The sequence below is a fragment of the Leptosomus discolor genome, unplaced genomic scaffold (genome assembly GCF_034619465.1).
Source record: "Leptosomus discolor isolate bLepDis1 unplaced genomic scaffold, bLepDis1.hap2 HAP2_SCAFFOLD_40, whole genome shotgun sequence".
Taxonomy (NCBI): Eukaryota; Metazoa; Chordata; class Aves; order Leptosomiformes; family Leptosomidae; genus Leptosomus; species Leptosomus discolor.
The window spans coordinates 1,972,588-1,998,807 of NW_028237745.1; the positions used below are offsets into that span (position 1 = coordinate 1,972,588).

Below are 26,220 nucleotides of genomic sequence, written 5' to 3' on the forward strand. Positions count from 1 at the left end.
ACAGAGAGCAGTGTGACTCTTGGGCAAGCCCATGAAACCCTAATGAGATCAAACTCCCAATGACCCACAGAAGAAAATGAGACCATTCCTACACCCTTCCTGGTTTATCCCGTTGATAGGGATGAGATTGAAACCTAGGTAAAATCATGCTTCTTGCTTTGTCTTTGCGTTAATGCAGCTGTCTTGGGTCAGCAGTTTTGAAATTAAATATTTCTCCTTTCTCTTGCCCTGATGATAGGGTTAAGATTTTCCTGTATTTACCACGTAAAGCCTGTTTGTTTTAAACTATGTAGTTTAGTCTTTTAGAGCCATTTGATCTTGTACACTCTCTGTGTACTTTACATAGTTTGTGAGAGAATAATATTTTTACCAATTAAGACACAGGGAATTTGATCATGTGTCTGTGTCCAGGAAGAAGAGTTTGTGTGATCTGTGGTGTCTGGAACACAGAGAGGTACTGACAGATGTAAAGAACAGGAACTTGGAATATCTGTTGATTGCAATGTGCAGGCGGACATCTTTGGGAAGGATCCCGTGTCCCCAGTGCGCATCGTTATTAAAGGACGTCTCTGCTGATCTAACTTTGTGTAGACAAGTTTTTCTTAACCCATTGCAGATTTGCAACTGTGGGGTTAGAGGAAGGAGGATGAGAGAAAGACTATGGACGGCCAATAGAGGGAGGACAGACCGCTACCATAGCTTAACTGTGCGTGTTCGAAAATCATTAGCATATAGTAATAAGCTATGAGAAAGTCCTGGCTATTCTAATTAGTTCTGAGAAATGTAATGAATAGGCACGAGTTAAACTGTACTTAAGCTGCTTTGTGAGCTCGCTCCAGCGGAGCTCTCGTGATGGAGCCATCCCCAGTGCTGCCCAGCGCTGCAATAAAGAATGCCTGCTTCATAACGCCCTGTTGTTACTGGGTTTGCATCTCGGAATCCTCACCCAGCCGCACCCAGCCTCCCACCTTGGGGAGCAGCGTTAGAAAGCAGGGGGGTTGGGAAGCTCCCAGGTTTGTTTCACAGTCTCTGTGGGAAGGCAAGTTCCTGATCGAACCCACACAGCCCAGGACACTCGCTGTCCCCTCACTCTGCCTGGCCAAAGCAGGGCCTCCCTATTCCTCGTTGGACTCTTCAGTACGCCATTTTTGGAACTACAAAGCAGAAGTCCCTCCGTCAGTGTCCAAAATAAGATCTGCCCTTCTACTCTGCCCAACAGACCCTGCAGCAGTACTTTTCCTGGATGGCTGCCTTTTGGCGGTTGCTTTTCCTCGCAGTTCCTTTTCCCGAGCTTCTAGTCCCCAGGTAGGTTCACCATCCCACTTCCTCATGTTCTCCCCCTGTTCCCGCAGACAGAACCAATGGGTGCCACGTGCTGTGCGCCACCGGTACCCTTTCCCTTGGGCAGAAAAAGGCACGTTCTGGACAGCTGAGACCTTGGCTGGTAGGAGAGAGGAAGACATCCTTTTTGAAATGCTCGGGCAATTTTTGGTCAGATTCTCCACAGCCGAGACAGAGACCCATAGGCAAGAACCGAGATTCTCTTCCTGAAGTTGACTGGCCAGGCCCTCCCCCTGCATCTCCCCAGCTCCTTATCGCCAGGGTATTGGCACAGGATAAGTGGCTCTCAAATGCCTTTGACCTGACCTGCCTTTCGCTCAAAGGCATCCTTCACCTCCCCTAAGTCAATGCTCCTCAGTTATGAAAGTGCCTACAAATCATCAATTCCTTCCAAAATAACATCACAGTGAAAATAACGTCACAGCATATGGAAACACGACAAATAATTCAACCCTGAGTTACTTAACTAGCTAATAAAGAGCACCCAAAGCAGCGGCAGTCCAAATGAAACTCTTCCAGGTGACTGCCTTATCCTTGGGCACTTTCCAAAGCAAATATGCAAGCCCCTTGCCTTCAATCTTTTCCCAGCTGATCCACAACAGAGCTCTTGTTTATAGTTAGTGTCGCGTAAAGACAGGAGCATAAGCCTTAAAAATGACAGAGGATGTCAGTGAAGGAGCTGAGCCATTCACCCTTCTCCTGAAGCACTTCTCAGTGTCTCTTTAGTGCTTGGAAGTCACGGCAGGTGTCTGTATCAGCATGGGAACAAGAGGGACACCTTGGATTCCCTGAAACTCAGGCAAACCTCCCACTGACTCAACAACGTAAAGCAGGTTTGATCCCCACCCTGGGTCTCCTCCCCATCCAGGAGCCTCACACCCTCACAGACACAGGATGAAGCCAGAGCCCTCTTTCACTTCCAGGTAGGGGATGTGGATGGCTGGGAGGTTTTGGAAGTGGAAAGTGATTGGGAAGCAGAGCGTGGTATCTTGAATTGCTGTCTCCTGGAAGAAAGAGAGGCTGAGTTTAGAGAGGAATGTGCCAGCCTCACAAAGTGCTCCTGGATCTGCTGTCGTAATGTTGGTGTCCCGTGCCCTCAGCAGAGGCCATGAATGCAATGCATTCAGTGGGCTGTTGCTTGGTGGCTCTGCTGGTCCTTCCATGTGGCTACTTCTGAACATCAGCTGCTGAAAGAGACAAGCAAACACGTGCTGCATCTCCTGGCGGAGACCATCCTGGCCCTATCTCCTCCCAGTTCTGGCTCACAGCACCAGTACAAATGCTGGTCTTCTCATGCTGCAGAAAGAATTCCAACTCTGTTCCGTTCTCTCTCTCTCTTCTGATAGTTGTGTGCGTCCGGAGGGAAATGCAAAGCGGGGGTGCCTGAGCCTGTTGATCCAAACTGTGCCCGTCTTCATGGTGAGGATGTCCCTGCTGAAAGAGGAACCAGCTCTTCCCTCTGCTGCTTGGGGCACTTGCATCCCTGACGGGAGCAGTGATGGCAGATGACGGGAGTGCCGCAGCTGGAAGGAATGGTTGCATTGGTGCTGCATTGCTGGGAAAGGTCTTGCTTGGCTTGTGCAAGCCAGGCCAGCAGCTTCCCGCAGCGGCTCTCCCCACTCTGAGAGGAGAGCTGAACCGGCTGTGCACGATCACACACTGCCCCTGCCACCCGCGGGCCAGAGGCTTCTGCCCAGGGCCCCCGGCTGGTGGTGTTTGGGCCAGGGGTGCTGTGAAGGAAAGCACCCTGGAAAGGCAGGGGTAGGTGCGGGGCAGGCGAGGGGGCAGAGGGGAAGGGCCGCAGTGCCCCTGGGGAGGCAGCTCCATCACCCAGGATGCTCTAAGCCCCGCTCCTGCAGGACTCCCCTGCCACCAGGCTTTCCTGAAGGAGGGGACACCCTGGCTGTCAGGCGGCTCCCCGCGACTGCCCCTGCCTCTGGCCTCTAGCCTGTCCCCAGGGGAGCGAGGGAGCCTCACCGTGTGGGGTTCCTAGGGCCTGCTCCTCCCCACTGCCCCAGCACTGCCCTCCTCTGCTGGGGCTGGAGGGAGCCCAGACACCAGGATGCTTCAACCCCCATGGCTTCTCCCGACCAGGCCCTCTCCGTCAGCACCAAGCTGGAGGAGAAGGTTCCTTGTGCCACAGGCCCTGGGCAAACACGGCTTCTGCCAGGTGCTGCGGGGACAAACATCCCTCCTCTTGCCAGGGCTGCCCCGTCCCCACCATTATCTCCGCGTGGCTGCCTGGGGACAAGCACCCGCTTCCTTGTGTCCCTCTCCATGGCCACATCCTTCTCAGGCACAGCACTGGGCTGGGGAGAAGGGGACAATCCGCTCTGTTCACTGCTCTGGGGAGGCCGTGGCGGGGGACTGGACCTGTTTGGGGCCTGTGGTGCAAGCGAAATGGGGTGGGCTGGAGCTGGGCACTGTGACCAACCCAGCACTTCCCCCAAGCCAAACCCTTCTTTCCCAGTGCCCAAATTTACCAGGGCTCCCCATTACCTCCACTGACTCTCCCCATTGCCCTTGCCCCCAGTTGTTCTGCCATTTCCAGTGTTCCCTAATCCTGGGCTCCCTGGTGTCCCAAGATGAGCAGTCCGTGCCAAACCCCCTGTTTATCCAAGAGTCTGCAGAGGGGTCAGAGACAACTCTTCAAAACTCTTGGTTGGAGGCTGAAATCATCTTTGGGGGACTTCCAGAGGGAAAGGTTTGCCTGGGAGGTGAGTGGCACTGGGAAATGGGTGTCACTGGGAGAGGGGGGCTGTGGCTTAGGGATGCTGTTGGAGGATGGTTTTGTGTTGGAGCAGTGGGTCATGGCCGTAAGGTGTGCGTCTGTCAGAGTTTCACTGCCTGACCCCTTCGCCACCCCCGCGTGTCTGGGTCCTTCCATGTGCAGCTGCCCCATGCGAGAAGCTGGAGGGATGCCTGGGAAGGTGGCTGGGTCAGTGCCGAAGGCGGGGGGTGACTCTGTGCCGGGGCTGGGCTGTTGCCAGGGCTGGTGTCTCTGCCAAGCCTGGCTTTGCCCTGGGGGCTGTTGGGGAGGGCCGCAAGGAGGAGTCCTGGGAGGGATAAATGTGCCCCTCACCTTCTCCCCCTTCACCCAGGACTCAGCACACCGCAGAGCAAGATGAAGGTGGCAGTGCTCAGCGTGGCCCTGCTCTTCACCATCCTGCTGTGCACCCCAGCAGATGCTCAGGTGAGTCCCCAATGCCACAGGGAGGGGCTCAGGGCTGAAGATGGGTCTTGGCTGCAACACATCCTCCACAAACTCCTGTGAGGTCCCCTCACTGGTTTCCTGTCTTGGAGCCCCCACATCTCTCCCTTTTAGACCTCCTCATCCTACTCTTTTGGCCCTTTCAGACATCTCCCCAAGATCTCCTCCCTGTCCTATCCAGGGTCCCCAAATGCCCTCCCAGTGATCCTTCCCAATGCCTTTCTTTCAGACTTTCCCCTCGGTCTTTTGCCTTTCATCCTGTGCTCTGTGGCAGTGTCCCCAGATCCCCTTCCTTGAACCCCACCCCCAAACACTCTCCCTAGCCCATCGCTTTGGTCCTCTTCCTTCGGACCGCAACAACTCCCTGGCTTGAAGTACCCCTATCCCCTCCACTTCAACTCCTTTGCCCCTCTCTTGCATCCCACGTAGTCCTGTCCCTTCAACAGCCCCACCCCAGTCCCTTCATGGCTCCTAATTCCCCCCTGTGCACTGTCCTTGGGTGCCCCCACCCTCCCCCCATCCTCTGTGGACACCCTGAATTCCCCACGCTAGACTTGTCTCCATCCCCAGCCCTGGTGCCTGCATGAACAGGCATCCCAGGTGAAACTTGGAGGAAAGGGGCTTTGGGGATAAGAGAGGATTTCCCTCTCAGATCAGGGGGAAGCCATGGACCTGGGGGGACTGGGGACACCTGTGCACCATGCACAGCCCCACCAAGGTGCAATCCAGACCACCCCTTTGCTTTCCTTCTCTAGGCTCTCGTGGATGGAATTGAGAGTTCTCTCCCTGAGGTAAGTAGTGGGTTGGACTTGGAGGGCACCCAGTCTGGAGACCTGGAGGCCACTTTGTCCCTCCCACCCATTGCTGGGACTACAGACATCCCAGTGAGCAGTGAGGTCTCATGTTCTCTCTACAGGTGGAGTCATTAGACCTCGGGGACTTGAGCGGGCCTAAGGTGAGTACCATGAGTTCTTTTGGCCCCAGACACTCCCTTCCATGGCCGCGACATTCCAGGGCACCCCAGTGTAACCCCAGACAACACCCTTTCATCTCAGTGTTTTCTCAGAGGGGGACCCTTCCCCCATGTCACCCACATCCCCACTGCATTCCCATCCATCCCTTTACACCCCATCGCACCCCAGGATGCCCCAGCACTCAGCCACACACCCAGCTGGACACCTTCCCCAGGACACCTACTGCTTTCTGTGCACCACCAGACAAGATCATGCACCCCATTCCTCCCCAGAGGGGCCTTCCCCAAGGACCCCATTGCTTTCCTCTGCCTCCTGCTTCACCCCAGTGCACCCAAGTGTGTCCCTAACCCTCCATTTCTCCCCAGCTTCCTCTGGATGACGTGCTGGTGGAAAAGCCTGTGCGCCAGAAGCACGTGTCTTTATCTGCTGGTGTCTGGGTAAGCAGCATCGTGGTGTCTCCAGCCCCAGAAAGGGTCCTTTGCCCTGGGGAATCCCTGAGCCCTCTGGGCTGGGCAGACCTTGGGTATGGGACAGGCCAAGAGAGGGGACTGTCCATGATCCATGTCCCAGTGGGAGCTGGATAGAGATGCCCCCATATCCTTCCTTGCGCTTGGTGGGACTCTACAGAGCCAGAGAGTCACCGCAAAGCCAGGCAGGGCCTCTGGCACCACACAGACCCCCAGGATGACCATGAGGGCTGGGCAGGGTTCTGGGAGATGTAGGGGCATGCCAGGGGAATGACACACTGGGCAAGGGGCTCTGGGTGCCCTACGGGTCTCAGGAGAGACAGGGCCAGGCCTTGGCATATTGAGGGCTCCATTTCCCTTCTCCTTCCCCAGGTCTCTGCCGAAAGGGACGGTGGGGGCAAGGCCCCTCACATGTCCCGGTGGACACGGCAGGGTCTCACTTTGGGTTCTGCCTTTCAGGGGCAGCCATGGTGGTGGCGGCCGTGGTGGTGACATCCGTGTCCTGTTCCCCTCCAGCGGCATGAGGAGATGATCATCCCTGGATGACCCCTCCCGATGCCCTGGGAGCCCTGGGCCATTTCCCTCTAATGATCAATAAACCCTTCAGCAAAGCAACGCTCTGTGTCTGCGGGGGTGTGTCCTTGTCCATGTCCCCTCTCCTCTGCCAGTGCCCAGATGCTTGGGTCCTCCCTGTCCCACGGACACAGCACTCCAGGCTTCACAGGAGGTTTCCAAGCGCCATGCTGGACCCGTGTGCCTTCCTGCACCCCCAGCCCACCCCCTTCTCTGGGGCATCCCCCATCACAGGCCAGGAAGGCAGGTCATGGGCACTAGATGCTGGATAGACTTCTTCCCCTCCCCCACCATGTGTGGCCTGGCTTTGCAGGACTTTGTGTTCCTTCTCTCCTGGCTGTGCTTTCGTCTCTCCAGACATGCTCGGAATTACCCCTGACTGGTACATTGGGAAGTTTTCCCTCGCCCCACTGCACATGATGATCTTAAGGGTCTTTTCCAACCTCAATGATTCCCTGATTTCGTGTCTTCAGCAGGGTCAACTGCAGGGGAATATTTCCCAGTGGGCTGTGAGGGACCGGGAGAGTCTCCAGGGCAGCGGAATGCAAGCGGGGTGATGGGCAGCACCATCCTGCGCCTTGTCCCTGGGCTGTGTGATCAAAGAGAGAGAGCAAACATGGAGCCCATGACAACAAAAACACCTCACTGCTCCTAACATTTTCATTTTTATATTCTAAACAACAATATTTCTCTACAAGGACCTTTTCCTTTCCCCCCTGCCACTCCACAAGCAGTCTCAGTGACATGCCCATCTGCAGCCCCAGTTGGTACCCAGAGATCTCAAAGGAGCCAGAAGTATCTTTGGCCTATATCCCCGAGGCAACTTGAGGTCTGGGTTGAAGCCAGGGCTTTTCTGATCATTTTCTAGAGGATCTCTTGGACTTCCCTGTTCCGCAGGCTGTAGATGAGGGGATTGAGCAGGGCCGTGAGGACAGTGTAGAAAAGGGAGAACACTTTGTTGAGCTGCCTCAGCGCGGCTGTTGTGGGCAGCATGGAGACCAGGATGAGGGTACCATAGAAAATGATAAGGAGAGTGAGGTGTGAGGAGCAAGTGGAGAAGGCCTTCTGTCTGCCTGGGCTGGAAGGGATCCTCAGAATGGCAGCTCTGATGCCCCCGTAGGAGGCCACTGTGAAGAGGAAGGGAACAACTGCATCCAAGATACCAAATAGGAAAGCAACAACTGTGACGGCTCTGGTGTCACCGCAGGCAAGCTCCAGCAATGGGGTGAAATCCCAGCAGAAGAGGTCGATTGCCTTGGGGCCACAGAACTGCAACTGGGATAAGAAGGCTGTGACTACCACCAGCAGCAGTGAACCCCATAGCCAGGGTGCAGCTGCCAGCTGTCAAGAGGCCTTCCAGGCCATGAGGCTTGCATAGAGCAGGGGCTGGCATATGGCCAAGGACAGATCGTAGGACATGGCTGCCAGCAGGCAACACTCCGTAGTCACAACCGAAGCCAAGAAGTAGAACTGAGCCGTGCAGCCGTGTGCCGAGATGCTGCTGTCCCCAGTCAAGAAGCTGACCAGCAGCCGTGGCAGGATGGTGGAGCTGGAGCAGGTCTCCAAGAAGGACAGACTGCCCAGCAAGAAGTACATGGGGGTGTGCAGATGCTGGTTTGCCACTACCAGCACGATGACAAAGATGTTCCCAACCATGGTGACTGCGTAGACCACAAGCAGGAGGAGAAAGAGCAGGTTCTGGAACATGGGGACATCCCATATCACCAGCAGCACAAAATCCGTGGGTGATGTTCCATTGCCCCTTTCCCCTTCAGCCATGCAGCGTTGCCTTTTATTTCCTCAGTTGCCACCAAGAGAGGCTACGGAAAAGAAACCCATGTCAGGGTTTACCTTCAACATCTATTGGTGTAGGATACTGTTCTCTCCACATCACCTCTGTGTGTTCAGTGCCTGGTGAAAGCAGAAAACCAATGTTCTTCCCAACGGGTAAAGAACCCTCATCCCAGCAGACCTGCCACAGACTCTGCAGGCGAGCTGCCCAACAGAAGTTCTTCTTTCTCACTGCACAATAAATCTGTGACATGCATTTGCTCACAGGGCAACAGTGGGCCTGCCCTGGAAGGTGTGGTACAAGTGCTGAGGATCAACCCCCTTGTATTCTCAGGAAAGAAAGAAAGGCCCACTCTCCTCAAAAGCCCGCTGGGTGGAACGTCATGCCAGGTGCCATCCTTCCTCCAAAGCAAGGGGTGGGCACATCGCAGGGGGAAAGGCCATAGCTCTCTGAACCAGTGCCATGAGGCAGAAAGGTTTTCCATCCCACTGCTTTCCCACCACCCAACGTGCCAATTCCTTCTGCTGAGAAAGGGCAGCTCAGCAGTTCCTGCCTCCGCACGGGACTGTGCTGTGGGACTGCCAGGGAGCGTGCTAAAAACCACACTGGGGCAATGTCACTTGAAAAGTGGCGAGGAAGTGACCAAAAGAAAGGTCAGGAAGGGGTAACTGGGAGCCAACGCCACGGGAGAGGTTGTGCAGGGAAGAAGGATGGGAGGGAGAAAGGAGACCACACTCTTTTGAGTGATGCCAAGAAGAAAGGCCACATTGAAAGCCAAGGAAATTCTATTTAAAGGTCGGGTGGTCAAGCACTGCCACAGCTGCCCAGGCCTGTTACGGAGGCTCCATCCGTGTGGGTATTAAAAACAAGGCTTCTGCATGTCCTGGTGACATCAGTGGTGCCTGAATACCTGATGGGCCAGGAAAGGCACATGGCAGATGTAGATGCTACGACATCACCCGTGGCTGAGTGACACATAGGCCTGGAGTATGCCCGTGGCTTGTGGACGAGCTCGTGATTTCACCGATGCCAGAGGAGCTTTTAGGCCAAGAGCAGGCATACGGCCTGTGGGGGTGCTTCTGGCGTCACCATCGTAACATCCAGACCCCACCCAAACAGGGCTTTTTGGAAGAGCCGTCCTGGGCAGAAGCCCACCCACAGCGCACACGCGTGTGACAGTGTACGTCATGAGCAGCCCGCAGCAGAAGTGGGAGGGTGTGAGGTGGCGTCACCGAGGGCAGCCCGTGGGGCTCGGTGCAGAGCGGCCATGTGCATGAGAGGGGCATCGTGGGGGACGGGAGGCGCCCGACCACGTGTCTGCGAGGCCGAAGGAGCAGCCCCTGCAGCCCGGGCTGAGCAGCCGGGGTGGGGGTGGCTCGGGGGCACCGCAGGGCTGTGCCTGGGCACGGTGCCGGGAGGAAACCACAGACTTCCTGGGAGGGCGCTGCGGGGGGAGCGGGGAGAGCGCTGCGAGGCCACGTGGGCTGTGGTTTGTGCACCTGCAGGCTCCAGCTCCCGATCCGCCCGCGGGGAATAAGGGCCCCTCGGGGACACGTCTGAGGCTCGGGGCTGCTTGTCTGCTGCCCGGGCAGGGACAGGTCCCGGCTCCGGCTCCTGCGAGGGACCCCCCGTGGGGCTCTGCGGGGAGGGATGGGTGACCCAGCCCTGCTGCGGTGGAGCTCTTCTCCTGGCCAAGGCCTTTTCCCAGCTGCTGCTCCCAGCACAGCGGGCTCTGGAGCCGGGACAGGGGCTGATTCCTTTCCATCCCGGCACAGACTCCAGAGCGGTCCCATCTCCACGGGTCCCACAGCTCAGGGTGGCTGGACACTCGCCTCTTGGGTAGTTGGAGGAGACCAGCGTAGGAGACGCTCAGTGCTCCCAGGCCCCACCGCAGGGTGCAAGGGCTGACAGACCCATTTCCCCTCCACAGCCAGCTGGTTCCATCACGATTCCCCACCGCAGGGACCGGGACACCCACACTGGGCCTTACGTATCCCTCATATATGGTCATGATCGGCGCTGGAGAAGTTCATTGGAGGGCTGGGCTGTGTCGGAGGGGAGATAGCTCCCGATAACGTCTAAAAAGGTGCTGCTGCTTTGATTGGCTCCTGCTGCAGCTGGGTGGGCATCCACAGAGATATATTACCCTCCCATCGCCGTTGTCCCCGGGAGTCTCCGGGAACTGCTACAGGGAGTGTGGTGCAGCAGGGCTGTGCCAGCAGGGCTGTACCAGCAGGGCAGGAGGCTCAGGATGGACCCAGAGGGACTCCTGTCCCCTCGCGTGCTGTGGCTTCTCCTCTGGGTGCAGCTGTGCAGGGGTAAGTGGTGGTTCCCTTGTCCCACTTCTCTGGGGCCAGTGGGCACAGTGGGATCATGGGGATCCCTCTGGAAATGGGGTTTCTCTCCAGTCTCCACGCAGACAAGGGTCAGAAGGTGCTCAAGGCCATGGACTTTCTGCCTGTCCCTGTGCTGTCTGTGTTTCTGGCAGCCCGTGCCTGGCTGCATTTACAGCCTCCCCATGCTGGGGTAGCTGTTTGGGACCCCTTCTTCCCCACTGCTGCGCCCTTGAGGCTGGCGGTGGCCCAGCTGCTGATGGCAGCACTCAGCAATGCCCAGGGCACAGCCAATCTGGTGGGTGCCCTGCAGGGTTTGTGGGGTGGTCATTGCCCCCCGGCTCCAGGGGAACCCCAACCCCAGGAAGGCAGTTTGTGCCCCCCAGAGAGAAGGGGACTGGGCTGCCCGCACCCACAGGTGGCAGAGCAGTTTCCTTCCTTGGGGGCCCCGGCCAAGCACAGGCGCTGCTGGGCTGACGCCACAGGCAAGGAAGGGCCCTGGGCTGGGGGGACCCTGGGCATGGTCTCAGTGCTCCCAGAGCACTCAGCAAGCCCTGGGAGTGGTGTGGGTTTGGGTGGTGTGAGGGCAGCTGGTGAGCAGGGGAAGCTGTGGGCCTGGGGACACGGGGCTGTTCAGAGTGTTGTGGGCTGGGGAGGAGCTGGTGCCTTGTGCAGGGGTAGGGGCACAGTGTGTGAGTGGGCATGGGCCAAGGGTGATTGGAGTGGGAGGAGGTGCCAAGGGCTGTGGGGCAACAAATAGCCCAGCGTGGCTGGAGTTGGACACCCCCTGCCTGCACGGACTGTGGGGAGAGGAGAGACGCCCTCCACGCTGCCCAGGGATCTCCTGGAGAGGAGAGGGCTCCCACCCCAGAGCCTGTGCCTTGGCCTGGCCAGCGGGGACAGCCAGAGCTGCAGTCTGGGGCTTGGAACTCTTCTGACCGGTCTCATGTTGGTGTTTGAAGGGGCTGCGGAGGTGAGGCTGGTGGATGGCGGCAGGAATTGCGCTGGGAGAGTGGAGGTGAAACACCAGGGCCAGTGGGGCACCGTTTGTGATGACTACTGGCACAAGAAGAATGCTGCAGTGGTTTGTAGGCAGCTGGGCTGTGGGTCTGTTGTTGAAAGTCTTCGGTACTTTGGGGCAGGATCTGGCCCCATTTGGATGGATGATGTTGACTGTCACGGCAACGAGCCTGCCCTGTCTGACTGCAGACACAGTAGATGGGGTCGACTTAACTGTAATCACAATGACGATGTTGGAGTGGTGTGTTCAGGTAAGGGGCCAGCCTGTTCCCCTCCTTTGTGACAGGGATGGGGGAAGGGAGCTGGCTGTGCCCTCAGGGAGAGAAGTGGGTACTGGAGAAGGGCCCCTTGTGGCTGGTCACACTGCTGAGCTGGTGTTGGTGTTGCTGGTTTCTCTGGTCCCTGAGGAAAGCCCTGTGGGAACCTGCTGCTGCCTGGCCCCCGATGTGGCTCAGCCCAGCCTCAGGCTCTGCCAGGACTGGGAGATGAATGCCCACCCTACCCTGCAGTCACTGCTGCTTCTCCTCCTGTTCATGCAGGAGCTGTCTGGCAGCACTGAGGTCTAGGCCCCGCCATGGCAAAGGCACCGAGAGCAGCTCACATGGCCACCCACGGCCTTGAGGAAGGGCCAAGGTGGCCTGGGATTTTGGGCATTGTCCTCTGGTAGACACGAGCCCCCCCAAGCAGAGGGGTTGCTCAGAGGGGAGGAGCACAGGGCTTGGGCAGAAAAGCAGGGTGACCCGTGGCCACCTCCTTCCCCTTCCAGGTTAACCCCGCGAGAGCCACCCCCCAGGGAAACAACCCTGTGCAGGCAGTGCTGACCTGCTGCCCAGCCTCTCCTGCCTGGCACAGCCCCTGGCTGCCCTGTGCCCCAGGGCATTTGCCCGCGCTTGCTGGCTCTCCTTGGGCCTGGCCTTGCCCTGGCAGCGGGTGTCAGCCCAGGGCTGCTCCTCTGCCCACTCTCCTGCCTTCTGCCCGGCCGTTGGCAGGGATGGGCGTGCCTGGCAGGGCACTCTGGCCCTGGCTGAGGACCCCATCCGCGGGCAGGTGCCAGAGTGAGGGGCTGGCACAGACAGCACCAGCAGATAGAGCCGTGCCGTACCCGTACCCCGGCCCATCTAACAGCAGTGTCCCAACAGCCTGAGCCCGGCCCCGAGCTCAGCAGGCACAGCAGGCTGCAGCAGCCAGCGGGGCCTGGGCCCGGCTGCTTGGGCCGGTGTGCTCTGGGCACGGCAGTGCCTGGGGCCAGTGCCAGGCAGCCCAGGGTCTCCAGGACTGCAACAGCTTTTCTAAGCGGTGCCTGCGGCTGGGGCTTGGGAAGTCACGGCAGCCCAGGAGTGCTGTGCTGGTGTCTGAGGAGCGGCAGGCCGTCCCTGGTGTGTTTGTGCCATCGGCACCCACTGGGAGCTGCGGGGGAGCCTATGCGGCTCTTTGCCGATGGCCTCCTTGGCCATGAAGTGGCACGTGGGAACTGCCAGCGGGCTCTGGGAACTGCCAGCGGCCTTTGGTTACTGCAGGATTTGTGCGGCTGGTCGGAGGGGACAGCCCCTGCTCAGGACGCGTGGAGGTCCATGATGGGAACCAGTGGAAAACCGTCTGTGAGTCCGACTTTGGTGCCAAAGCTGCCGACGTGGTCTGCAGGGATCTGCAGTGCGGCACAGCCGTGTCCCTCCCTGGGGCAGCTCCCTTTGCAGAAGGGGCTGGTCCCATGTGGGACAGAGAGCTGCAGTGTGTGGGGAATGAATCCCTCCTCATCTCCTGCCCCAGGGGCTCCCCCAGAAACCAGCCCTGCACCCACACAAACGCCGCTGGTGTCACCTGCACACGTAAGGACTCGGGGTGGGGTGTTAAAGACCAGGGAGTGTGCTGGGCAGAGGGGAGCGGGGCAGGGACTGTGCTGTGCTGGCTGTGAGGACAGGAGGGTGGTGTGGTTGCCGGCAGCCCTCAGAGAGTGCAGAAGGAAGAGGATGGCGGGCTCTCCTCCATTTGGCCTCTCCTCCAGCTCCCAAGGCATTGAGAGCCCAAGTCTGCACCCTTTCATCCCTCTCTGTCCCAGAGTTCCGGCTGGTGAACGGCAGCACGACGTGCGAGGGGAGGGTGGAGGTCCATGTGCTGGGGACCTGGGGCACCCTCTGTGCCTCCCGCTGGGATCTCCTGGACGCCCACGTTCTCTGCCATCACCTCAACTGCGGGTTTGCTGAGTCCGTTCCCAGAGGAGGGCATTTTGGGAGAGGAAGCGGCCCTGTCTGGAGAGACTCATTCCACTGTAAGGGGACCGAAGCCCACCTGGGGGAGTGCCCAGTGACTGCCCTGGGGGCCTCACCGTGCTCCCACGAGAACGACGCTGCTGTCATTTGCTCAGGTGAGCGCTGGGAAATGCTCCATTCACTCCATTTTCCCCTCGCATGAGAGAGAACAACCCAAAGCAGGGGACCCTGCGGCAGCACCAGGCTGTATTTGTCCCTGGAAAAACCCTGGCCGCACCAGGGCAGACCTAGAGGGCTTGGCCTGCTCGGAACGATGGCTCTGCTGCGGGAGAGCTGAGGGCTGAACAGGGGCAGTTTCTGCTGCTCCCCAGGGTGGCAGCTCAGGCCCTGGGGACACCGCCAGGCTCCGGCTCCTTTGATCTCCCACTGTGGGATGGGCCCAGGAAAGGGCTGTGGGGCTCGTCTCCATTCCTCCAGCCCCGTTCCAGCCCCACAGAGATACCCTCAGACCCTGACCTCACCACTGCAGGGGCTCCCTGCGTGCCCTCAACAGCAGCAGCCAACTCGGGGTCTGAGCTGCAGAGTGGGGCTGGGCTTTGCCCTGCCTTCTGTTCAGCACGAGCTCCAAACTTGTCCTGTTTGCTCAGACAGACCCCCCCTCCCTCTGCTCCCTGCCAGGGACACTGGCTCCCAGGCCCCCATCCCCAGGGATGCAGCTGGGCAGAGACGTGTGGGCTGGGCCGGGGGTCTCAGCAGTGCCAGTGCTGAGGCTGGGCAAGGCCTGTCCCGACACTGCCCACCCCCAGGCCACTGCTGGCTGCTGCCCTCCCCTGCGGGAGCTGCTCCGGCTGCCTGGGCAGGGACGCGCTGGGTGGCTCTGCCCTGCCAGCAGCAAAGCTGGCGTCTGGCTCAGGAAGGCTCAGGCGCTGGGCAAGCAGCCCATGGAGCCCTGGCCCAGGAGCTCCCCGGGGAGGGCTGGGGACAGGCAGGCCAGCTCCGAGGCCACGCAAGGCTGCCAGAGCCTGGAGGTGTGCCACCAAGGGCTGCTGGGCTCCCCGGTGCCACCCAGGGCTGGACATGGCTGCTCTCCCCAGGCCCAGCTGGCTCCATGTCCCTGCGGCTGGTGGGTGGAGGCAGCCGATGCGACGGGCGAGTGGAGATCTTCCAGCACGGGACGTGGGGCAGAGTCTGGGATGGCCAGTGGGGAATGCAGGAGGCCAGCGTGGTGTGCCGGCAGCTGCGGTGCGGAGAGGCAGAGGCAGCCTACAGCCCCCCGAAGGCTGAGAGAGGGACGGGCCCCGTGGGGCTGCGAGGGGTGAGGTGCGCAGGGCACGAGGCCACCCTGACCCTCTGCAACACCTCCCTGCCCGAGAGTGCCCCGGTGACAGGGATCCTGGAGGACGTGGGGGTCGTTTGCTGGGGTGAGTGGCACTGCACGGGCCCCCCAGGCTCTGGGCTGGGTGGGCACCAGCCCCTGACGGCAGCCGGGCTTTCTTCCCGCTGCAGGGAGCCGGCAGGTGCGGCTGGCGAAGGGGCCTGGGCGCTGCGCTGGCAGAGTGGAGATCTACTCCCAGGGCAGCTGGGGGACCCTCTGCGATGACGGCTGGGACCTGCCTGATGCCGCCGTCGTTTGCCGCCAGCTGGGCTGCGGGGGGGCAGTGGAGGCGGTTGGCTCTGCTGGGTTCGGGGAAGGCTCGGGGCAGATCTGGCTGGACAACGTGAACTGCTCCGGGGCCGAAGCTGCTCTCTGGGACTGCCCGGCAGGGTCCTGGGGGCAGCACGACTGCGGGCACAAAGAGGACGCGGGAGTCGTCTGCTCAGGTCTGTGCCGGGAGCTGTGGGGGGAGCCCTGTGCCCACGGAGGCCGGGACGAGGGCAGAGCCGGCCACGGCCGTGGCTGTTCCTGGCTGCCTCTGAGACCCTGCCCCGTTCCATCCTGGGGACGCCGATGCAGGGGTCCCCTCAGTGCCACCGTGGATCCCTGGGGAGCTCAGCTGTCCGTGAGGGTGAGCGGGGAGCACAGGGCTGTCTGTCCAACAGGGAATTTTCTCTGCCCACGAGTGCAGGTGGGAATTGCTGACAGGGACTTCGCCTTGCTGAGGGCCTGGGGGTGCAGGGGTGTCCCTTCCCCCAGCGCCCCACAGCAGCCTGTTCCCCTCTGGGGCCTTTCCTCCCAGAGTTCGTGGCCCTGAGGCTGAACAACAGCAACAAGTGCTCTGGGAGCCTCCAGGTTTTCTACAACGGGACGTGGGGGAGTGTTTGCTCCAACTCCATGACTCCCCAGACGGTGTCACTGGCATGCAAGGAGCTGGGCTGCGGGGACACAGGCTCCCTGGAAATACGCTTGACCCATGGCAGCGTGTCCGGCCTCACCTGGCTGGACCGCGTGGAGTGTGGGGAGAGAAACAGCTCCTTCTGGCAGTGTCCCTCTGCTCCCTGGGACCCGCAGTCGTGCGATGACCTGCGAGATGAGACCCACATCACCTGCCACGGTAATTCGGAGCTACCTGCGCACCAGCATCCCCCCAGCTCCTGCTCCCTGCTGGGCACAGGCAAATGCAGAGACAGAGCCCGCAGGGGCTTTCCCTTTCCCTGCCAGACGCTTCAGCTGCTGGCACCAAAACTGGCACTTCAGCTCCCAGAGCCACCCCCGTTCACCAGCAGCTGCCAGCTGGGCTCCCAGCTTTGCCCGGGCCAGGCAATCTTGTCCCCAGGCAAGGTCTCAGAAGACACCAGCCAGGGCTCTGAGAAGCTTCCCCTCCACGAGCACCCTTCTGCTGCTCTGTGAACCAGGCTCCCTTTGGGGATGAGCAGTCGGGGTCCCCCCCATTGCTGTGGGTGTCCCCTCAATGACCGGGGTGCAGCTGCTGCCACCAGACTGGTTGCAGGGGGACGTGCAAGCAGAGCTCAGCCCCACTCTCTGCTGCAAGAACCCCTGTAGGAGCATCCCCTTCACCCCAATGTTTCCTTCTGCAGGGAGACCACCAGAAACACCCCCGGCCCTCGGGACCACGTGCCCCAACTCCACCAGCTGCACAGGTAGCTGCTCCTCTGCACGCCCCTCTCCCCTGGCAGGGCTCTGCCTGCCGTCCCGCCACCCTGCGAGGTCTCGGCCTGCTCCAGACAGGGAGAAGATTCGTGTGGTGTGAGGGGAGAACGGGTGCTCTGGCAGAGTGGAGGTCTGGCAGCGTGGCTCCTGGGGGACGGTGTGCGACGACTCGTGGGACCTGCGGGATGCCCAGGTGGCATGCAGGCAGCTGGGCTGTGGCCCTGCGCTGTCTGCCCTGCACGAGGCTGCGTTTGGGGAGGGCGTGGGCCCCGTCTGGCTGGAGCAGGTGGAGTGCCTTGGGACAGAGCTGTCTCTGCAGCGCTGCTGGGCTCAGCCTGGCGACACCGGTGCGTGCCGGCATAAGGAGGACGCTGCCGTGAACTGCTCGGGTGAGTGGAGGGGCTGGGACCTCTTGCTGGGGTAACAAAAGGAGCCAGGGCGGCCGTTTTCCCTGCTGGGTCCCACCATGTCCACAGAGCTCCTGAAGGCAAGGCCGTCCCTGCAGAGCAAGGGAGCCTGGTGCCAAGTGGGCAGCAGCTTTTGTGGGGCTGGATGTCGTCCAGCTGCTGCCTGGCAGGGCTCTGCAGCCCCGCGGGGCATCTCCGAGGCTGCTTGTGCTGTGCCCTGGGCTCTGTCCCAGCCACCCTGAGCAGCCCTGCAGGGAGGGCAAATGGGGTGGGGTGTGTCAGGGATCACTGCCTGTACACACGTGCACACACTCACACACCCCCCCACACACACACGGGTTGTCAAAGAGGCTCCCTGGTACCTGCACAGCCACCCTCTAAGTCCAGGTTTCCTTCTTATTTTCAGCTGCACCCAGGACGGTGGCACCAACCCCCCCAGCAGGTAACCTGTCCTCCCCACCAGAGCTGAGTTGTCTAGGGACCAGGCTGTGACCCACAGACAAAGGGAAGGGGCTCCTTGCTGGGGTGTGAAAGTGCAAAGAGGAGGCAGCGGGGAGCGGTTGTGGGGCTTGGGGAGAGCTGTCATTTAGCCAGTAGGGTGGGAGCTTCCCCATCGCTCACCCCCGGGGTTCTCTACCCCCGGCATAACCAGGGTCAGGACGGGGGTCCCCTGGCCCCCAACCTCTCCTGGGCGTGGCACTGCCCTTTCTGTGCTCCTGCCAATGCAGATCCCACTCGGGGCCGTCCGACCAGCAGACCAAGTGTCTCCTTGCCCGTCATTCTCTGCATGGTCCTGGGAGCCCTTGTCTGCCTGCTCCTGGCCCTCCTGGCCGGGCAAGTGCGAAGCGCCAGGGCTGGGCGCAGAGGTGGGTCCTTGCCCTCAGGTCCCGCGGGAAAAGGCCTCCTGGCAAGGCCAGGGGTGCTGTGGGGTGTCAGTGAGTGGGACAGGCAAAGCTGGGGGGGACAAGAGTGTGTGCTGCCTGCTGTCCCATGGGCCACCCCATTGACGGCCTGATCATGGGCCACCAGCAGCAAGGAGCAGAGAGAGTCCAGCCACGGGGGGAGTTCGGGATGGGGCAAGGAGAGAAATAGCAGATCTGGTCTGGGGCAGGTGGGAAGAGAGGGGAAACAGCTGGCAATGTGCCACTGGCAGAGCTCTGGGCAGCTCTGGAGGTGACTCTGGGTCAGGGGAGATGTCAGGAGGAAGGCGGGGCAGCAGGGTCCATCCCTGTGGTTTCAGGCCCCCAGGCTGTTCCTCTGCCCAACACTGACCTCCCCAGGGCAGTGCATGGCCGTCCTGTGGATCTATGGGGCAGAGAGGGGGCAGCTCCAGGGGGAGAGGAAAGACAGGAGATGCTTAAACCTCAGCAGGGGGGACCTGACCCAGAGGTCAGAGGACACAAGGGCTGTCTCTGAGCTGACAGTGTGAGGGTGTTGCTGCCCCAGACCACCTCCATGGGGACGTTGCTGTCTCAGAATGTTGCACCGGTGAGGAGGGTCCTGGGCTGTCGCAGGGGATCAAAGCTGGGGGAGCAGAGCGGGATCCCGTCCCCTCTCTGCCTGGCCCTGGGCCACCCTGCCTCTATCCGCAGGCCCTGAGAGAGCTTGGGAGCCCTTCCCGGAGGCCGTCTATGAGGAGATCGATTACAGCCCAGTGTGGGAGAAGCAGGCGAGGTTCAGTGGCTCAGGTGGGTGTGGGTCCCTCAGGGGGCACGTGTGCAGGGCTCTTTCACTCAGCCCCCACCCAGGGCCGACCCCTTGCAGCCCCCTGGCCCATGGGCCCTGCAGTGCCGGGGCTGTGGGGGCTGTGGGGAGAACAGCCAGGTCCTGGGCCTGGGCCAGAAGCTTCCTCCCCACCAGCTCTGCGCATCCCAGCTGGGGACAGCCCCTCTCTTTTTGCCCCTGCCCCCCAGCTGACACCTGATGGGGGAGGGAAGGGGCTGTCCCAGGGCAGCACTGGGAGCCCCTTTGAGAAAGGGTTTATCCCACAAGCCGCAGGGCGAGTCCTGAGCCCTCCTCCTCACTTGGCCCTGGCTCTCTGAGTCCCCTGTCCCCAGCAGCACTGACCACAAGGTGGGTCAGCAGAGCACACCCCGATAACACACGCTGTGCCTCTCTCCAGGTTCCTCTTCAGAGGGGTCCTTGAGCAAGCTGCAGCCCTACCCTGCAGACAGCAAGGGGGAGGGTGGTCCCGGGTCAGCACCAGGTCATGGGGAGCTGCAAGGGTTGGAGCTCTCCTCCCGGCAGACATATGTGATGGACAGTGGTATCACTGAGTCACCACCAGAGCTGGGGAAGACACAGGGGATTCTCCCATGCCAACATGTCTGAGCCCCATCTAGATCCTTGCGCACCCTCCTGTTCTCTACTCTGCAGGGCACATCTTCTCACTGTCACCAACTGTCCTCTCTTTTCAGGCACCCCTGTCCTGCCTAGAGGTGACACAGAGGATGGCTATGATGATGCCAGGGAGGTTTCTGACCCTGGGAAGGATCCTGTGTCTGGGCAGGGAGACTGGGATATGCCCAGGGCACCAGAAGAGGGAGCAGGGCCCAAGGATGAACCTGGAGGTGAGAGGGAAAGACAGCGTTGCCGGTTCCTGCGGTGCCATCCTTGGTGCTGGTTGAATCGCTGCTGTACTGAGAGTCCAACCTCCTGGCATGAGGGAATTGGCCCAGGGAGTATTTCTTGCGGGGGACCAGGGGGTTGGAAAGGGATGTGAAGCTCTCCAGACTGGTGAGGTGAAGGGAGGAAAGTGATGTACAGACCAGGAGGGGCATCCCATGGGTAAACGTGCCATGAACTGCTTTGCTGTTTGCAGGGCCAATCCTGCACTCCCAGAAAAGGTCTGGGGCCCCTGGAGCTGAGGGCCGTGCCTGGTCCCTGTTCCCAGAGAGCACGGGCTATGACGATGCTCAAGAGGTGACTCTGGCACATCCCCCTGAGGACACAGCGCTTGTGACACCGGAGCTCAGTGCCCAACGGTCCCTGAGCCCCGCACCAGGAGAGCCTGAAGCCTTGGGGCTGGGGGCAGCCAGGAGGGAGGAGGGGTCTGTGCAGCTGGGAGAGCCGTGAGCACCAGGGAAAACTTTCCCTTTCCCCGGGGGCAGCACAAACAGCCGGGCATCTCCTCTGTCCCCTGTTGTGATGCCGTGCCTTCATCTTCATTCTAATTAAAATCCTTTGGGGCTTTGAGCCAGAGCTGGTGCTGGGCTGCCCAAGTGTTGGGGTGTCTCCCTGAGGCTGACTGGGGCAGCAGAACACCAAGATGTGGTTTTGGGAAGGGGCACATCTCAGGGACACGTTTCTGTGGCAGAGGGTATTGTGTGTCTGGAGCACAGGAAGTTCTACCAAACAGGAGGAAAAAATTCCTGACTCTGAGGGTGACAGAGCACTGGGACAGGCTGCCCAGGGGGGCTGTGGAGTCTCCTTCCCTGGAGATCTTCAAAACCCACCTGGAGGCTCTCCTGTGCAACCTGCTGTAGGTGAACAGGCTTTTGCAGGGGGCTTGGAATAGGAGATCTCCAGAGGTCCCTTCCAACCCCGACCACTCTGTGATCCTGTGGTTCTGCGTCCCTCCCTTCAAGCAGGCACTGCGGGCAGCTGAGCCAAGGTCCCTCTCCCTGGGCTGGGCCTTTCGCCTGCCCCAGCTCCCAGGGGCGCTCCCAGAGGAGCCGGGTGGGGAGAAGGCTTTGGCACTTGGGCAGCAACCTGGAGCCCAAACTTGGTGTCCTCGTTTTAGCCAAAACCCCGGAACGCAGAAAGGAAACTCCGTGTAGGAAGGAGACATGGCTTTATTCGATAGTGCGCAGCATCGGACACTCGGGGAAAGTTCCCAACTCGAGTTCGCAGCCACACAGAAAACTCAGCGTATTTATGCCCTAGAATTTGCAGATCTCGATGCTGTGCCACACACATCCTTACTGGTCAGACTCGACTCCTCCTTTCTGCCCTATTTGCATGTTGCTGGCGTTGCAAAGCTCTACTCCGCAGGTGCAGGGGTCTCGGGTGGTGGTCGGTGGTCGTTTGGGTAAGCGCCCCCTCTTCGGTCTGTGACAAAGTTCCCTTCAGGGCGCAGCTGGAGCTGTTGTTCTTGCAGAAACGCTTTGCCAGCCTCCAGCCCTCCGTGGCTGCTCCGTCAGCTCAAGCTCACGAAGCTGTCAGCTCTAGATGAGCAGCATGCTGTGCACCCACGGTGTCTGAAAGGTCACGGCAGTCAGGGGAAGTCCCTGGTGACTGGAGGAAAGGAACATTACGGCCAGTGTGACACAGGGTAGCAAGGAGGACCCTGGGAACTACCGACCTGTCAGCCTCCCCACTGTGCCTGGGAGCAGATCCTCCCAGAAGATATGCTAAGGCACATGGAGGACAGGGAGGTGATTGCAGACAGTCAGCGTGGCTTTGCTAGGGGCGAGTCCTGCCTGACCAACCTGGTGGCTTCCTACAATGGAGCGACTGCACCAGTGGACAAGGGAAGAGCTACGGTTGTCGTCTGTCTGCCCTTCTGCAAGGCCTTTGGCACGGTCCCCCACAACATCCTTCTCTCTAACTTGGACAGGTACAGGTTCGATGGGTGGACTGTTCAGTGGGCGAGGAATTGGCTGGATGGTCACATCCAGAGGGCAGTCGTCAGTGGTTTGATGTCCACATGGAAAACGGTGACAAGTGGTGTCCCTCAGGGGTCCGTCCTGGGACCAGTGTTGTCTAATACCTTCATTAATGAGAAGTGGCAGTGAGTGCACCCTCAGCCAGCGTGCTGATGACACCAAGCTGGGTGGTGCAGTCGACATGACAGAGGGAAGGGAGGCCATCGAGAGGGACCTGGACAGGCTGGAGAGGTGGGCCCAGGTGAACTTCAGGAGGTTCAACAAGGCCAAGGGCAGGGTCCTGCACCTGGGCTGGGGCAACTGCTGGTATCAACACAGGCTGCGAGAAGACAGGCTAGAGAGCAGCTGTGTGGAACAGGAGAGAGTTGGGGTTGGTCAGCCTGGAGAAGAGAAGGCTCCAGGGCTGACCCTATAGCCACCTTCCAGTACCTGCAAGGGGCCTATAAGAAGGCAGGGGAAGAACTGTTCACACGGGTTTGCAGCGATAGGACAAGGGGTAACGGTTTTAAGCTAGAAAAGGGTAGCTTTAGGCTGGACATTAGGAAAAAGTTCTTTAATAGGAGGGTGGTGGATCACTGGCACAGGTCCATGGAGAGGAGCAAACCCCTGAGCATCCTCAGCCATCCAGGGCTACATTCCTCTGTGCCACATCTGTCCCCATCTCCACAGCAGGTGCGGAGCAAGGAGCTGAGGGAAATTCCCCCCTGAGTTTAGGTGTCCCCAGGATCTGAAGGCACCCCAGAGGATGTGGTGGAGTGGAGCAGCAAGCTCACCAACTCACAAAGTTAAGGGACCTGCACAGGAGATTCGGTTCTTAGGAATAAATTGGCAGGACAGACACCATCCTGTGCCTGTGGACGTGGTCAACAAGGCCAGATCCAGGCCAAGGTGTTGTAGGGAGGGTGACATCAGTCACTCCCCAGACTCCTTTCCCCACGCTGCCGGGCCCACGCTGCCTCCTCTGGCATTGCAGAGTCCTTGTTTCCCTGGGGATCCTCCAATTCACCACTTTCCTTTTGCTGAATGAGCTTGGGCACCCTCTCACATTCTGGGGCTCCATTCCCTGCCCAGGTCAGGCACACCGTATCCAGGGAGAGCCTGGGGCATCTCCGGGCAGCTCCATTTCCCCTTGAGAACAGAGCTGGCTGCCGGGTCTGATATGTGACAGCCTTGGGTATGTCACTCAGTGACCAGCCGTGGCCTCCACTGTCACTGGACACTCAGAGGGGAGTCCTGAAGCCAACCCTTGACCTCTGAAATGTCACCAGGTGACTGAGAGCCTTTTACTTCTGCACTAGCACAGAACCCTGAGCAGCAGCCCTCTTTTCATGCCTGCTCCTGACACCAGCATTGGAAGACAAGGCCAGTGTTCATGCACAGCAAAGAAGAAATCCCATTTTATTACAGAGGTGTTGTGACAGGGTCATCTCTCTACAAGCATTAGACACTTTTCTAGAGGCCCCAGGTAAGAGAGAGGGGGGTCATATGTCTGGAGAAGTAAGAGGAATCAAAACATTAAGGTAGGAACATCATAATCAATAAACCCTATTATTAATTATAACAAAGAAAAGAAAAAAAAAAGAGATCCGTACAGGTGTGGAATGCCCTGGGAGTCATTTGTGGAGAGATGGGATGTTTCTCAGTGCTCAACAGGAGTCCGTGTAATCAATTTCCTAATGCCACCCTTGAGCTCCTGGTTCCTCATGCTGTAGATGAGGGGGTTCAATGCTGGAGGAATCACTGAGTACAGAACTGCCAGCATCAGGTCCAGGGATGGGGAGGAGATGGAGGGAGGCTTTAGGTAGGCAAATACAGCAGTGATGACAAAGAGGGAGACCACGGCCAGGTGAGGGAGGCAGGTGGCAAAGGCTTTGTGGCGTCCCTGCTCCGAGGGGATCCTCAGCACAGCCCTGAAGATCTGCACATAAGACAGCAGGATGAAAACAAAGCAACAGAAGTCCACAAAGACATTGACCACAATTACTTCATTGATGTAAGACTGTGAGCAGGAGAGCTTGAGGATCTGGGGGATTTCACAGAAGAACTGGTCCACAGCATTGCCCTGGCAGAGGGGTAGGGAAAATGTCCTGGCCGTGTGCAGGGCAGCAGTGAGAAAGCCACTGCCCCAGGCAGCTGCTGCCATGTGGACACAAGCTCTGCTGCCCAGGAGGGTCCCGTAGTGCAGGGGCTTGCAGATGGCCACGTAGCGGTCATAGGCCATGACTGTGAGGAGATAAAATTCTGCTCCAAGGAAGAAGACAAACAGAAAGACCTGAGCAGCACAACCTGCGTAGGAGATGGCCCTGGTGTCCCAGAGGGAATTGGCCATGGCTTTGGGCACAGTGGTGGAGATGCAGCCCAGGTCGAGGAGGGAGAGGTTGAGGAGGAAGAAGTCCATGGGGGTGTGCAGGCGGTGGTCGCAGGCTATGGTGGTGATGGCGAGGCTGTTGGCCAGGAGGGCAGCCAGGTAGATGCCCAGGAAGAGCCAGAAGTGCAAGAGCTGCAGCTCCCGCGTGTCGGCAAATGCCAGGAGGAGGAACCGGGTGATGGAGCTGCTGCTGTTGGGCATTTGCTGCTTCTGGCATGGGGGCCTGTTCCAAAAAAGAAAGAACAAGGGAAAAATTAGGACAGACTCCTCTGAGCAAAGCCACTCTGTTTTTCACAGCAACACCCCCCAACTGAAATGCATTTCCTTTCTGTGGTTTGTGCTGCCTGAGTGTGCTGTGAGGAGCTGAGCAGTCGGCTTTGCTCTGCTGCCGTGGGGCCATGGAGCTGGTTTGTGACAGCTCCGATGTTCACATCCCATGTCAGATGTAATCGAGCTGTAGTGAAGAAGTTCCACATCTGCACTCATGACTCGGCAGAACGTGGGCTGCAGAAGAGAGGCTTAACATGTCCTTGTAGGAATTTTGTCTGTCTTTTTGTTTTTCCATCATCACAACTTTGGAGTGTTCTTTTTAGGGATAAAAATACTCATTTGATGACTGAAAATGTGAAGACTCTTGAGGCAGGAGAGGCAACAGGGCTCAGCTCTTCATAGCTGAGTGCAAAGTCAGGAGAGCTGCAGCGTCCCTCAGTCTGTGACCCTGCTGCCCTGTGCTTTCGCTTGTGCTGCCTTGAAGATGACTTCACACATTAACTGCCCTTTAAAAAATCCCCAAAAACTAAACTCCGATGAGAGCAGGGGAGTCCTGTTGCAAAGGGCAGATCTGCAAACTCTTCTCCTTCCAAGCCCAGGGGCGGATTTGTGATTGAGGACACAAGCCCTCACAGGCAGAAGCAGAGGGCTCAGAGAGGAGAGTAGTGAGCCCCAAGGGAAAGCTCAGCGCTCCCTGGGATCCTACGGGAGATCTGTGCTGTTCTGGGGGCAGCTCGCAAGCCCAGCAGGACGGGCAAAGCAGACAGTGCAGTGTCCTGCAGATGGGAGGACCTAAGGGGAGAGTCAGGTCATTGCTCAGCAGACAACCCCCAGCAGGCACCTCCAGGGAGGGAGCAGAAGAGAGCTACTTGCAGGCAGCCGACCCCAGGGCTTGTTTGCAGCTTCCTCCCACTCCCTGCCCTTCTCTCTGCTCCCTGCAGCTGCCCCTGCTGCCAGCTGCTTCTCTGTCCCTCCATCTCCTCCCTGTCAGGCCTCACAGAGCCCATCCCACCCGCTGGGTGCTCAGCTCTGCCCCACACACACCTCCTGGCAGCAGGGCACTGCCCAGGGGCATCTCTCTCTTGGCAATGCCTAAAGAGAAGATTAGATAAACCCTGAAGACAAGAAACGGGATGTCAATCTTTCTGTAGGCAGAGGAAAAGGTGAAGTTACATCCTCAGCAGCCTTGAAAAGCCTCTTCATCACTCCCTGATATGCTGGAGGAATCTCTGTCTCTTGTGCAAACCTGACAGCTCCATGACCACTTCCACCTACCAACAGAGCTGGAAAGGGAAAGCACCAGCCCTGGAGAGCACCTTTCTTTCCATGTAGCCCCTGCCTTGATGTGCTGCTTGAGAAGTGCCCTGGGAAGTGTCCTGGGGGTGGTCTGGAGCCATGAACAGCCCTGACCCTGCCAGAACCCTCTGGACAGCAGGAGGACCCTGCCCTGCCCTGCCCTCCCAGGGAGTCTCTCCTTCAATCCCAGCTTCTCCCCCCAGCGCCGTGGGGAGCTCCGCGGGCAGGCTGAGTGCTGCCCCTGGCAGGCAGCAGAGTCCCTGCCGCGGCACACAGCCCCTGGGGGGCAGGGACCCTGCTCTGAC

The 26,220-nt window shown here is 59.4% G+C and overlaps 4 protein-coding genes across 4 annotated transcripts in view; 2 read left to right on the forward strand and 2 right to left on the reverse strand.

The window, feature by feature from the left end:
• Nucleotides 1-7,346: 7,346 nt before the first annotated feature.
• LOC147413118 (olfactory receptor 11A1-like) lies at nt 7,347-8,345 on the reverse strand. Its single transcript, XM_086480642.1, is given in 1 exon segment — nt 7,347-8,345. A coding segment is annotated over 1 exon segment (999 nt).
• Nucleotides 8,346-9,625: 1,280 nt separating this feature from the next.
• The window catches only part of LOC104354238 (scavenger receptor cysteine-rich type 1 protein M130-like), a 41,235-nt gene continuing 24,640 nt past the window's right edge, over nt 9,626-26,220 (forward strand). Inside the window, exons 1-13 of the mRNA XM_086480643.1 lie at nt 9,626-9,847; nt 10,289-10,348; nt 10,550-10,676; nt 10,847-11,005; nt 11,654-11,794; nt 11,901-11,962; nt 12,639-12,766; nt 12,948-13,087; nt 13,229-13,537; nt 13,768-14,073; nt 15,247-15,339; nt 15,425-15,739; nt 16,096-16,410. Of these exons, the coding sequence (XP_086336769.1) occupies nt 9,626-9,847; nt 10,289-10,348; nt 10,550-10,676; nt 10,847-11,005; nt 11,654-11,794; nt 11,901-11,962; nt 12,639-12,766; nt 12,948-13,087; nt 13,229-13,537; nt 13,768-14,073; nt 15,247-15,339; nt 15,425-15,739; nt 16,096-16,410 (2,377 nt within the window). The remainder of the gene's footprint in view (nt 9,848-10,288; nt 10,349-10,549; nt 10,677-10,846; nt 11,006-11,653; nt 11,795-11,900; nt 11,963-12,638; nt 12,767-12,947; nt 13,088-13,228; nt 13,538-13,767; nt 14,074-15,246; nt 15,340-15,424; nt 15,740-16,095; nt 16,411-26,220) is intronic.
• On the forward strand, nt 18,162-20,449 carry LOC147413119 (antigen WC1.1-like). The gene is made up of 4 exons (XM_086480619.1): nt 18,162-18,240; nt 18,967-19,062; nt 19,792-19,944; nt 20,196-20,449. The coding sequence occupies exons 1-4, from the start codon at nt 18,162-18,164 to the stop codon at nt 20,447-20,449; spliced, it is 582 nt and encodes a 193-aa protein (XP_086336745.1).
• LOC147413120 (olfactory receptor 14C36-like) lies at nt 23,621-24,550 on the reverse strand. Its single transcript, XM_086480693.1, has one exon. It carries the CDS (start codon nt 24,548-24,550, stop codon nt 23,621-23,623), a length of 930 nt encoding a protein of 309 aa, XP_086336819.1.

Bases quoted from the DNA above. Each gene is read 5' to 3' on its own strand.
- LOC147413119 (XM_086480619.1), top strand. From the start codon at position 18,162: ATGGTCCTGGGAGCCCTTGTCTGCCTGCTCCTGGCCCTCCTGGCCGGG. The intron at 18,241-18,966 runs GTGGGTCCTTGC...CTCTATCCGCAG, and splicing joins CGCCAGGGCTGGGCGCAGAG to GCCCTGAGAGAGCTTGGGAG. The intron at 19,063-19,791 runs GTGGGTGTGGGT...CTCTCTTTTCAG, and splicing joins GGCGAGGTTCAGTGGCTCAG to GCACCCCTGTCCTGCCTAGA.
- LOC147413120 (XM_086480693.1), bottom strand. From the start codon at position 24,550: ATGCCCAACAGCAGCAGCTCCATCACCCGGTTCCTCCTCCTGGCATTT.